At 41.7% G+C, this 13,986-nt stretch overlaps 1 protein-coding gene across 1 annotated transcript in view; it reads right to left on the reverse strand.

Moving 5' to 3' along the window:
* Positions 1–2,420: 2,420 nt before the first annotated feature.
* Positions 2,421–13,986, reverse strand: part of LOC123513033 — an 86,638-nt gene continuing 75,072 nt past the window's right edge. The window contains exon 2 of the mRNA XM_045269845.1: positions 2,421–2,596. Within this exon, the coding sequence (XP_045125780.1) occupies positions 2,421–2,596 (176 nt within the window). The remainder of the gene's footprint in view (positions 2,597–13,986) is intronic.

The following is a 13,986-nucleotide window of genomic DNA, read 5'->3' on the forward strand; positions in this document are numbered from 1 at the left end:
CTCTACTGTGATTTTTTTCATATTTTCAGAGTAATCAAGAGGACAGACAGACAGACAGACAGACAGACAGACAGGGAGATGTAAAGACCAAATATATGTTGATTAATCTTAAATTTTAGCTCTTCCTTGCTTTGTTTCTTTTGTGATTTGTGTTTTTTTTTATTGTTTTTTTTTCTCTCTCTCTCGATTTCTTTTTCTTTCATTCAGTTCGTCTATTTTTTTTTCTCTCTTTTTGTCTCTTTCTGTCGTTCATTCTGTCTTTTAGTTTGCTTAGTATCAGTTATCACAAATTTATCTTCTTCCCTTTTTTTCTTCACTATTCATTCTTCCACTCTCCCTCTCTCTCTCTCTCTCTCTCTCTCTCTCTCTCTCTCTCTCTCTCTCTCTCTCTCTCTCTCTCTCTCAACTTTCTCCATACGTGAGTGAAATGATGTTTCGCCCTGGGCCCTCCTCACACCTGCCGGGGCAAGATAAATAGATGGACAGGTAAGACAGCTGACAAGGGGAAGGCAGACTGATGGACGAACAGATGGAGAGGGAGATGGAAGCTGCTAGGTACATAGTTAGATAGATAGAGAGGTAGACTGATAGATAGATAGATAGATAGATAGATAGATAGATAGATAGATAGATAGATAGATAGATAGATAGATAGATAGATAGATAGATAGATAGATAAATAGATAGATAGATGGATGGATTGATAGATATGTAGGTAGGTAGCTAGGTAGATAGACAGATAGAAAGATAGATAGATAGATGGATAGGTAGATAAATAAATAGATAGATAGATAGATAGGTAGATAAATAGATAAATAGATAGATAGATAGATAGATAGATAGATAGATAGATAGATAGACAGATAGACAGATAGACAGATAGACAGACAGATAGATAGATAGATAGACAGACAGATAGATAGATAGATAAACAGACAGAAAAATATTTACCACACACACAACACGACACAACACATGCAGTGAAAGTGTCGCCATCACAACCACCACCACCACCACCCCTGAAAAAAAAAAAAAAATACGAAAAAAAACACGACGAACACAAAATAAAAAAAAAAAAAGAGAGAAACTTGAGAAAAAACACACCTTAAGACAGGCCCCAAGTCACGTCATGCCTCGGGGTGACCCACGACGCCCCACGCCCTTTGCAACGCGTCCTTAAGGCTGATAATACTCCTCCTGGGCCGCCCCTGGGCATAGGACCCCACACACACCCACGGAGATGATAAGGGGGAGAGAGAGAGAGAGAGAGAGAGAGAGGGGGTTAGAAAGCACAGAGGAATGCAGGAGGGAGATGAAATGGAGGGAGGGATGGAGGGAAGGTATAATAGAGATGGTAAGAGGAAAATGGAGGAAGAGAAAGGTGAGGTGAGAGAGAGAGAGAGAGAGAGAGAGAGAGAGAGAGAGAGAGAGAGAGAGAGAGAGAGAGAGAGAGAGAGAGAGAGAGAGAGAAGGTAAAGGTGGGTAGGGAGAAAAGGGAGAGAAGGAAATGTGATAGAGAGACTTGGGATGGAAGGAAAGGAAGGAAGGAAGGAATAGGAGGAAAGAAGGAACATAGAAAGAAGGAAGGAATATAGAGGAGAGGAAGGAAGGAATATAGAAGAAAGGAAGGAAGGAATATAGAGGAGAGGAAGGAAGAAGGAAAGTATGAAAAAATGCAAAAAAAGGAAGAACGAAAACCCCAAAAAACATGAACATTGAAACAGAGAAAAAAAAGTACTTGGACAAAATGTTACAAGGAAGAAGAGAAAATAAAAGAGAGAAGATAGATAAAACAGGGAAAAAAGAAGAAGAAGAAGATGAAGAAGAAGAAAAAAAAGGAGGAGAAGAAGAAGAAGAGAAAGATGATTATGATGATGAAGAAGAAGAAGAAAGAACATGAAGAAACAAGAACAAGAAGAACAAGAATAAAACATTAGAACAAGAACAAGAATAAGAAGAAGAAGAAGAAGAAGAAGAAGAAGAAGAAGAAGAAGAAGAAGAAGAATAAATAAATAAAAAAAAAAAATAATAATAATAATAATAAATAATAATAATAAGAAGAAGAAGAAGAAGAAGAAGAAGAAGAAGAAGAAGAAGAAAAAGAAGAAGAAGAAGAAGAAGAAGAAGAAGAAGAAGAAGAAGAAGAAGAAGAAGAAGAAGAAGAAGAAGAAGAAGAAGAAGAAGAAGAAGAAGAAGAAGAAGAAGAAGAAGAAGAAGAAGAAGAAGAAGAAGAAGAAGAAGAAGAAGAAGAAGAAGAAGAACAGGAGGAGGAATAAGACAGGGCAAGGCAAGGCAAGGCAAGGCAAGGCAAGGTAAGGTAAGACAAGGTATAGGTATAGACAATTAAAACCCCAAGCAACCCTCGCCCTTACACACACAATACATTAAGGGTGAAAATTCAAAAACACACAATAATCTGTCTAATTTGTACAGTCTACGAGGAACCAGCGAGGAGACACGAGAGGCAAAGTAGAACCGACCTTAAGCCATTGTGTCGTAAGGGTGCTTTTCATGTTGGTCGTAGGGGTCAATGGCGGTGGATTCGGGGTCTTTATAGCACTGTATTGGCCCGAGTCTCCGTAATTTGGCTTCGAGTCTGAAAAAAAAATGTAGATACAGTGAAACAAAAAGACACGAAACGAGATGAGAGAGAGAGAGAGAGAGAGAGAGAGAGAGAGAGAGAGAGAGAGAGAGAGAGAGACAGACAGACAGACAGACAGACAGACAGACAGACAGACAGACAGACAGACAGACAGACAGACAGACAGACAGACAGACACACACACACACACACACACACACACACACACACACACACACACACACACACAAAGACAGATAGACATACAGACAGGCAAACAGAAAGCCAGATAGATAGATAGATAGACAGATAAATAGAAGTAGATAGACAGATAAATAGAGAGAGAGAGAGAGAGAGAGAGAGAGAGAGAGAGAGAGAGAGAGAGAGAGAGAGAGAGAGAGAGAGAGAGAGAGAGAGAGAGAGTCAAATAAATAGTAATAGTGAAAGAATTAGGTAAATAGACATGGAGGTTTATTTCTTGAAGTTAGTAGTATGTCTCTCTCTCTCTCTCTCTCTCTCTTTCTCGGTATCTACAATCTATAATAGGATAGAGAAGATAATATGAAGTAAGGAAGCGTACGAGCGTGACCCATCCAGAGAGAGAGAGAGAGAGAGAGAGAGAGAGAGAGAGAGAGAGAGAGAGAGAGAGAGAGAGAGAGAGAGAGAGAGAGAGAGTTCGTGCAAGAGTAATTCCGGTAAAGATGAAAATTCCAGGAGATGCGTGCCTTCCCTCTCCCTCTCTCGTGCGTGGGCCATTTCGTCACGGAGGGAAGGGAGGAGAGGGGGAGAAGGAGAAGAAGGGGGAGGGGAGGAGTGAGGAGGGGGGAGAGGGAGAAGGAGAAGAGGGAAGAGAAGGGAGAAAGGAAAGGGAGAGGGGAAAGGGAAGGGATTGAGAGGGAGGGAAGGGGACGAGGGGATGGAGGTGGAAAGGGGAAGGGAAAAAGAAAGGGGGAGAGAGGAAGGGGAAGGAGGTAGGGAAGGAGGGGAAGGGAAGGGGAAGGGAGGGATAGGGGATGAGTTGGGGAATAAGGATGTCTTTTCTATTTATTTTTACTTTTTCTTTGTGTTCTTTTGTGTTTTGGTGTGTGTTCGTGTGTGCGTGTGTGAAGTGATTTTCCTGTTTATTTTTTCTTCTTCCTCTTCTTTATCTTCTTTCGTACCCTGTCTTAAACATCCCTATTATTTCCTTCCCTTTTTCTCCTTCTCTTTCCTTCTGAAGTATATAACTCAACTAGAAAAAAAATAAATAAATAAAAATCTATACTTTTTATCCTCCTCCTCCTCCTCGTCGTCCTCCATCTCATCCACCTCCTCCTCCTCCTTCTCCTTCTCCTTCTCCTCTCCTTCATAACTCCACCATTAATTACTACTCCCTTAACCTCTTCACCACCACCACCACCTACACCAACACTGCCTCTAAACCACCACAAACTGGCGTCAGGTGTGTGTGAATTACCCCGAAGCAGCAGCCAATCAGACCGTCACGTGAGCGCCGCAGGATCAGTAAACAGCCCGTGATTGGCCGCCGCGAGATGGCCGGATTAGCAGGAGGCGATTCGATCAATATTGGCCAATCAGTGGCTAACATAGGATTAGTGAAGATGGGGAGGGGTGGATGGGTGAGTGGGTGAGTGGGTGGGAGGGATAGAGGGATTGAAGAAGAAAAGAGGATAGAAAGAGAGAAAGAAAGAGAGAGGATGGGATGGGCATGGCTGGCTGGGTGCAAGGAAAGGAGAGAGAGAGAGAGAGTGAGAAAGAGAGAGATTGAAGGAGGGAGAATGAGAGGAAGAGACGATGAAGAGAGGAAGATAGGAAGAATATGAGAAAAAGAAAGAAAGGATATGATAGGCATAGTTGGGTGAGAGGAGAGAGAGAGAGAGAGAGAGAGAGAGAGAGAGAGCGGTAGGATCAAATGGGATAGGCATGGCTGAGAGGAAAGGAGAGAGGGAATGAGTGAAGAAAAAGAGAAAGAGGGAGGGAGAATGAAAGGGAAAGAGGAAGGAAATGAGAGGAGGAGATACACACACACACACACACACACACACACACACACACACACACACACACACACACACACACACACACACACACACGGAACCCCAATGGGTGGGTTAATTAGGATGGAGGATGAATCTCAGCCGCTATAACTGTATCCAGAATATCATAAACTCTCTCTCTCTCTCTCTCTCTCTCTCTCTCTCTCTCTCTCTCTCTCTCTCTCTCTCACTGAAATGATAAAACACCTCGAAAAAAAACTAATAAAGTAAAGTATAGTTAAATGTATGTGTGTATGTATGTATGTATGTGTGTATGTATGTATGTGCATGTATATACAGTGTAGCCATTAATCAATACACACACATCTATTATACAGGCTCAACTCTCTCTCTCTCTCTCTCTCTCTCTCTCTCTCTCTCTCTCTCTCTCTCTCTCTCTCTCTCTCTCTCTCACGTCTGTCATTACTCTCTCCGCCTAATTCTACCTCCTCCTCCTCCTCCTCCTCCTCCTCCTCCTCCTCCTCCTCCTCCTCCTCCTCCTCCTCCTCGTCCTCTACTTTAGTGGTTTCTCCCCTTCGTCCCGTCAATGTTATTCTTCCCTCCATCACCCCATTTTCCTCCCCTTCGCCCCCCTTTCTCTCTCTCTCTCTCTCTCTCTCTCTCTCTCTCTCTCTCTCTCTCTCTCTCTCTCTCTCTCTCTACCTACCTATTTACCTCATTTTGGAGAAGAAAAAAGAAAGAAAAAGAAGATAGAAAAAGAAAGAAAGAAAGAAAAAAAGAATGAAAGAAAGAAAGAAAGAAAGAAAGAAAGAAAGAATGAATAAATAAATGAATGAAAGAAAAAAGAAAAAAGAAAAGAAATAAGGGAAAAAAAAGAAAAGAAAAGAAAGAAAGTAGCAAAGACAAGAAAAAAATATTTGAAAACAACCATTTCTCATTGCACATCTTTCCTCTCCTCCTCCTCCTCCTCCTCCTCCTCCTCCTCCTCCTCCTCCTCCTCCTCCTCCCGAGCCAGTCAAACACACCTGGTCCCAAGACGCCTCGCAGCCTTCCTCTCCTCACTGACTGATCCTGATAACCTGATAACGCAAACCTTCCTTCAACTCTTTGTTCTCTTAATTAGACCCTTTTGATGTGCAGGTGTGTGTGTGTGTGTGTGTGTGTGTGTGTGTGTGTGTGTGTGTGTGTGTGTGTGTGTGTGTGTGTTTGAGTGAACGCTTTTAGAAATATCGTCTTTTTTACTTTTTTGTTTGTCAGTTTGCTTCTCTCTCTCTCTCTCTCTCTCTCTCTCTCTCTCTCTCTCTCTCTCTCTCTCTCTCTCTCTCTCACCCTTGCCCTATGCCCTTATTCTTTTTTTTCGTTTTTTTTTTCTTCCCCTGCCCTCTCGGCCTCTCTATCTCTTTGTCTCCTCAGTGTATCGCATTCTCTCTCTCTCTCTCTCTCTCTCTCTCTCTCTCTCTCTCTCTCTCTCTCTCTCTCCTACTTTCCCTCTTTCTTCTCGTTTCTCAAATTTCCTTCTTTTTTTCTACAATTTGTCTTTATCTGCTTCCTCATTGCGATTTGCTTATTCTCGATCTGGAAAGAGAGAGAGAGAGAGAGAGAGAGAGAGAGAGAGAGAGAGAGAGAGAGAGAGAGAGAGAGATAGTGAAATGAAGAAGGAGGAAGAAGAAGGAGAGAAAGAGAGATATGTAGATAGAAAGAAGGATTAACTTGATGTAGAAAGGAGGAAGAAGGGAAGGAAAGGAAAGAAGGAAGAAGGAAAGAAGGAAGGAAGGAATAAAGGAAGGAACTAGAAGCAAGGGAAGAAAGGAATGGAAGGGAAGGAAAGGAAGAGAAAAATTTGCAGAATTATAAAACTGATAGATAGAAAGAGAGAGAGAGAGAGAGAGAGAGAGAGAGAGAGAGAGAGAGAGAGAGAGAGAGAGAGAGAGAGAGAGAGAAATATGAATAAAATCAAACAAGAATCAGAAGAAAAGAAATAAATAAATCATCAAACAAGAAAAAGAGAGAAAGGAAAAGAACTAGTTTTAAAATTACATAAATAAAATAACACAGAAAAGAAAAGAAAAGATACGTTTCAAGAGAGAGAGAGAGAGAGAGAGAGAGAGAGAGAGAGAAAGGAGGGGAAGGAGGATGTAAACAACCTTCCCTACCACTAACAAGCCATTACTTTGGAGAGAGAGAGAGAGAGAGAGAGAGAGAGAGAGTATTTCCCAGGATATACCTTAAGAAACTTTCAAGGACTACATATTCAAGTGATACTCGAAGTGATGCTCCTCAAGTCCCTGTTTATCCGGGAGGAGGAGGAGGAGGAGGAGGAGGAGGAGGAGGAGGAGGAAATAAACAGATAAACAAATAGATAAGAAGAGTAAGACAATATAGGATCTGTTAGTATTGTTTTCCTGCTCTTCTCTCTCTCTCTCTCTCTCTCTCTCTCTCTCTCTCTCTCTCTCTCTCTCTCTCTCTCTAATCCTCTTTCACGCTCCTTTATCACGTTTCCTTAATTATGTATTTCTTCTTTCTCCTCCTCCCTCTTCTTCTTTTCTTCTCCTTTTCCTCCTCCTCTCTCCTCTTCTCTCTCTTTATCAATCTATCACGTTTCTAATTTCATGTTTTATGCCTCCATTAATCTTCTTCCCTCCCTGCATCCTCCGCCTCCTCCTCCTCCTCCTCCTCCTCCTCCTCCTCCTCCTCCTCCTCCTCTCCTCCTCCTCCTCCTCCTCCTCCTCATCCTCCTCTTCCTCCCTAATGTATTTTTTTTCTTTACCTCTCTCCCTCCCTTCTATAATACAACACTTTCTCTCTCTCTCTCTCTCTCTCTCTCTCTCTCTCTCTCTCTCTCTCTCTCATCAATCTTACCTCCCTCCTTTCCTCTTTACCTCTATTGCTCTGACACTTAAACCTCCCTCCACCTCTCTCTCTCTCTCTCTCTCTCTCTCTCTCTCTCTCTCTCCCCTCGGTAATGCTCTGCTGGCTCCGGATTGGCTATTGATCACCCATAGTGGCGTCGTCTTATTGGCCACAGAAGCAGTGACGTCATGATCTCAATCCCTCAAAGAATCAAAGCTAAAATAAGCCCACGATAATCTGGATAAAAGAAGAGAACGTTTGCATTAGGGATTGGGGAGGGAGTTTGTGCATGTGGTGTGTTCGGAAATGTTTCGCTTTCTCATCATGACGAAAGAGATGCTTTGCCGGGTTAGTTAATACTGCTTCTCTGGTCAAAAAAGTAGAAATCTTGTTAATCTGTCACTGGAATCCTGAATTTGTGAGTGTCATGTATTTTGGTGACGGTTTGGTGTTCATAATGACGATAGAGATGATTTGCTGGATTAGTTAATGGTGTTTCTCTAGGTAATAATGTAAATCTTGGTAATCTATCGTTGGAATCATGAATTTGTGAGTATCATGCATATTGGAAACGGTTTGATGTTTCATAATGACCATCTACGTAGATCAGGGGTTCTCAAACTTTTTATCGTTAAGAACCCCTGAGTTATAAGACCATCTACCCGAACCCCCAGTATTATCACATGGAACATGGAACTCAATATGCAATGGTACTGCAAAGGATTTTATTAGATCAGCCATCTAAGTACCCCTGGAAATCTTATGAACCCCCTAGGGTTTCGCGCTGTCAGGATGGCCACTGTCCATGAGCTAGCATCATTAGGTCTCTATGACGCTGAAGACGTCTATGCAGAACGGTTTGGTTGGCAATAGACAATCTCATTATCAGACTTTGATTTCTAAGTTATGAAAATAAACTCATTTACGGGGCTTCATATGTTCATGGTGTCTTGTAGTCTACTTACTAACCTAGAAGGAAAGAAAATATCATACTAACTTCGAGTTATCAATTGAGGAAGAAGTAATTTTGTCCCAGGAATAGAGCTAGATGGTATATAAAAAAACACAATGCATAGTTATAACCTAACTCTACTATTATAGCGTTTTTTTTGTCGTAGATACATGTTTAAAATACTTTACCTATCTTGATATCTCCTTATGTGACAGAAGAATATCCAAAAATATACGATATGCAGTTGACCATCTTTTCTGTGAAATATTACGATATCTGTTGAATCTGGCAACTTCAACGGGAGTTTGGGTCCTCTCCTAGTGTTTCCTTATATTTGAAACATTGATATTTACACGTCATTGTGATCAGGGAAATAAAGGAAACTAAGTTTTTTTTTTTCTAAGAGCATAAAATAGAAAAAAATATGTCTACAGGTGGCAGTTTATGTATAAGACAAGCAAACCTGTGTGCACTCATCCACTCTATCCAGAAGCTTAACTAATTTTCAAAAGTTCCCCAATAGTTACACAACTACCATTGGTCTACTGTTTCTATCCAGTTATCTACAAACACGTACACATTCACGGCAGCAACATGCAAAGTACACTAAATACTCCGGAGCAAAGCTGCCTCACCTTGTTTCATTAATCAGCTAACTCTTGCACACTTTCAGACCAAAGCTATTTTTCATTTACCATCGACGATTTTATATTCGAATCAAAATTAAACGACGATTGAGAACTTTCGGCCTAAAGTTGTTGAGGGCCGTGACGGCCTTGGGCGCCGCACGGGGGAAGGAGGTGGCTGTCGGGTCCGGCCTGGGGCCCAAGGCAGGAACTGGCTGCAGGTCCTTCTTTTCCTTGGTGGCCTCAAGCTTCACTACTAGTCGTCCACTTGCAGCGCCTCACACTAGGCAAGGGTCGCCATAAGCAAGAGATCAATGTCTACCACTCACCAGATGGTGCCGTGAGGGGCCCTAAAGGGGTGATAAGGGCTCCTTGCATAGAGTCTGGTGGTGAGTGGTGTGTACGGGTCCCTGCTTATAATGACACCGGGCTGAACAACTCGCCATGAACGAGGGCACGCTGTGCGCCATGAGCCAGGCACTGACAGTACCAGTGGTCCTTTACGTTAGGTTAGGTTAGGTTAGGTTAGGTTAGGTCAGGTTAGGTTAGGTTAGGTAAAAAGGACTCACTTCATGACAGTGTTTGGGGAGTGGTGTGTGGCGGGTCATTGCTCATGGCGACCCGTGTGAGGCATTGCAAGGTTGCATCGTCACTGCTCTCATAACCACGGGACTGGGGTTGACCCTTTCGGGTGAAAAGTTTCGTCCCAGTACCTGTGTAGGAAATAATACTTTGAATCGTTTCGCCATCGCCATCGCCGCACCGTTAGCCTCGATAAACGGATCGTTATCCTCGACAAACACATCTTTACCGTGGACACTGGAATCGCAACCTGTCGTGGAATCCCATTGTTAACGTGGACTCATTTTCCTTTGCGGCTTCAAGCTCACTGGTTGTCGTCAACTTGCAGCGCCTCACACTAGGCAAGGGGTCGCCTTAAGCAGTCTGCCGTGTCTACCGTCCACCAGATGATGCCGTGAGGGGCCTTTAAGGGGTGATAAGGGCTCCTTGCATAGAGTCTGGTGGTGAGTGGTGTGTACGGGACCTCTGCTTATAATGACACCGTGCTGAACAACTCGCCATGAACGAGGGCACGCTGTGCGCCATGCACCAGGCACTGACAATACCAGTGGTCCTTTACGGGGTGAAAAGGACTCACTGACAGTGTTTGGGGAGTGGTGTGGCGGGTCATTGCTCATGGCTACCCGTGTGAGGCGCAGTAAGGTGGCAGCGTCACTCTCCTCGCACTCAAGGGTCTGGGGTGAACCCTTACGGGGTGAAAGGGTTCGTCTCAGTACCTGTGTAGGCAAGTGAACTTCAATTGCGTCGCAGTGAGGTGGCAGCGCCACTCTCCTCGCACCTAAGGATATGGGTGGACCCTTACGGGGTGAAAGGGTTCGTCCCAGTACTGGTGTAGGCAAGTGAACTTCAATTGCAGCGCAGGAAGGTGGCAGCGTCACTCTACTCGCACTCAAGGGTCTGGGGTGGAGCCTTACGGGGTGAAAGGGTTCGCTCCAGTACCTGTGTAGGCAAGTGGACTTCAATATTGTGTAGTGAAATCGCATCGTGAGAACTGGAACCGCATCGACATCGTGGAAACCCGCATCGTTTCCATGGAAACTGGAATCACATCTTGATCATGGAAACTCGCATTATTATCTTGGAAACTGGAGTGGTATCTTTATCGTGGAATGGCATTGTCATTTTGGAAACTCGCATCGCTATTGAGGAAACTGGAATGACATTATTATCTTGGAAACTCGCATCGCTATCGAGGAAACTGGAATGGCATTATTATCTTGGAAACTCGGAGCGCTATCGAGGAATCTGGAATCACATCTTATCATACACACTGTTATCGTGGAAGCTCTCGTGATCGTCGTTCGTTTCGTTATCTCTGAATTACTTAATTAGTCTTGGTATTATTCTTAGCCTCCGTAATAATAGAATTGTTAGTCATTATTATCTTATCTCTTTTACTGTATTTTTTCTCAGGGTATAGAATAGTGTTCTTCAAGCTTTTCTAAGTTCGTGCACCTTTTCGAGAAGCAAGGAGGACTATAAAAAAAATGCATCAATATTTTTAAGACTGAAAATCGATAGATAACATTATTGTATATCTACCTGAAGGTACAGTTTTTCGGTCCTAAACAGTCGCTATATAGTGCGAAATGTACTATAACAAAATGCCACATCTCAAACACATCAGGCCCGTGTTCCGTCTGAGTGTAATATATTACTATTGTGAATAAATCGTAATACTTTGATTAATGTCAATAGGAGAGGACCCAAACTGTCACATTTTCAGTGTTCGCAGGTTGGTTTAATTCAGGAGTGGGTCAGCATCGTCTCGCGGTACAGAGTAGTCGTCTCTAAACACTGTATTACGATGTATCTATTGATTTACCATGCTTTTACTCCTTCCAGTATTTTTCTGTTCTTATTCTACCATGGTATTTCTTTATAGTTACTTGAGTTTATACGACTAACATCATAATATAGAGCAAAACATAATTGTCTGGTGTACCAAGATCTTTCATTTCTAGAGACTTAAATACAGCACGGAACCTTAACACACATTTCACCTCGCTTCTGCACAGGTTAATTCTTCACAAGGAATGAGTAGAGCAATATTTGTTCGGTTTTCTTTATGAGAAAAAAAAAATTAGCGGCCGAAACAGAAATAGTCCGAGGGTGCTGTAGTGTTTTCATCACCGTGTTCCTGAGCTCTGTCTTGCCATAGCCTGAACATGGTATTCAGTTCAGTTCAGTTGATAGGCGGAAGTGTAGCCTGGATATCGGCACTTCCTGATGTGTTTTGGTTTGGGTTTTGTCTGGGTCTGCAGCTGTATTTAATTATTATTTAAACTTTTTACTTTATGTTCTCTTATTTTCCAAAAATTATATATTATTTCTTTATTTTCTTCTATACTAGATTTTTCAGAAACTAATTTTCCAGTGAGGTGTTCTTCATTTTGTGGGTAAGGACGCTGCTGTTTGGATCTTTCATTGGTGTAGGCTGGGCAGTGTAGGAGGAAATGTTTATGCCTATAGACTATAGAATCAGGGGTTCTCAACCTTTTTCTCGTTAAGAACCCTCTGAGTTATGAGACCGTCTACCTGAACCTCCAGTAATTTGACATCGAACAGAATGTTAATTTAGTGACTGACACTAACTCAATAGGCAAAGGTATTCTGCAAAGGATGTCATCATTGGAACCATGCGTGCTTTGGGATCCGAGGGATCTCCAAGCGCACCGAAGCCATCTCAGTACCCATGGAAATCTTCCTGTGAACCCCCAGAGGTTCGCGAACCCCAGATTGAGAACCCCTAATCTAGATGCCTTGTCGGGTTAGTTAATACTGCTTATCTGGTCAAAAAAGTAAAAATCTTGTTAATCTGTCACTGAATTTGTGAGTGTCGTATTTTAGAAACGGTGTTGTGTTTCATAATGACCACAGAGATGATTTGCCGGGTTAGTTAATGCTGTTTCTTTGGGTAGTGATGTAGAAATCTTGTTAATCTGTACCAAGAACCATGAATTTGTGTGTGTCACCTATTTTGGAAACAGTTTGGTGTTTCATAATGACCACCTACACGCTTTGCCGGATTTCTTGATACTAATTTTCAGCAGTTATAATGTGGGAATTTTGTTAATCTGTCGTTGGAATCATGAATTTGTGTGTCACGTATACTGGTGTCTCATAATGACCTGAGTGATGATTTGCCAGATTCCCAAGACTGTTTTTATTTCTAATAGTAAGATATCTCGTTAATCTGTCACTAGAACCATGAAAATACCATTAAAATCTCGTATACATTGCAGAAATCTTGTTAATACGTCACTAGAATCATGAAAATACCCTTAAAATATAGTGTACGTCGCAAAAGTCTTGTTAAATTGTCACAAGAACCATGAATTCACCCTTAGAAAGTCTTGAACAAAATAGAAATTTTTATGATTTATTGCTACAGCCATGAAAACGTCCTTAAATATTTATGTACTAGTACATGGTTGAATTCATGTTAATCTGTCACTAGAACCGTTGAAATCGTGGTAATCTGCCACTAGAACCATGAAAACATCCTTAAAAACAGGTATACATGATAGAAATCTTGTTAAAATGTCGCTAAAACCTTAAAAACTGTACTGGTAGAAATCTTATAAATTTATCACTAAAATCTTAAACATAAATAGAAGTATCCTTATACAACTAGTGTACTTTCAACTAGAGGGTTTTGAGAGAAAAAGTAGTGTAAATGCCGCGCAGATGTGTTTCAGTATCTAGTCGTGTTCCTGAGCATGTAAGAGAGATTTGTGCTATATATATCCTTGTGTCAGTAAGTTAAATGTGTGTGTGTGTGTGTGTGTGTGTGTGTGTGTGTGTGTGTGTGTGTGTGTGTGTGTGTGTGTGTGTGTGTGGTGAATATAAATAGAGAAATATTACGAACGAAGATGAATAAGATTGTGTTTTTTCTCGTACCTTTCGTTGAGAATCAGATGAAAGTGGATAGCTACGTTATATTAGGTTAGGTTACGTTAAGATTAAGGTTAGGTTATGTTAGGTTAAGTTAGGTTAGGTTAGGTTACGTTAGCTTAGGTTAGGTTAGGTTAGGGTTAGGTTAAGTTAGGTTAAGTTAGGTTAGGTTAGGCTATGTTAGGTTAAGTTAGGTTAGGTTAAGTTCGGTTTAGGTTAAGTTAGGTTAGGTTAGGTTAAGTTAGGTTAGGTTAGGTTAGGTTAGGTTAGGTTAGGTTAGGTTAGGTTAGATTAGGTTAGGTTAAGTTATGTTAAGTTAGGTTAAGTTAGGTTAAGTTAGGTTAAGTTAGGTTAGGTTAGATTAAGTTGTTAAGTTAGATTAGGTTAGGTTAAGTTGTAAAGTTAGGTTAAGTTAGTTTAGGTTAGGTTAGGTTAGGTTAGGTTAGGTTAGGTTAGGTTAGGTTAGGTTAGGTTCAGTTGAAAGTAAGTAATCCCACCTCA

The sequence above is a fragment of the Portunus trituberculatus genome, chromosome 35 (assembly GCF_017591435.1).
Source record: "Portunus trituberculatus isolate SZX2019 chromosome 35, ASM1759143v1, whole genome shotgun sequence".
Lineage (NCBI taxonomy): Eukaryota > Metazoa > Arthropoda > Malacostraca > Decapoda > Portunidae > Portunus > Portunus trituberculatus.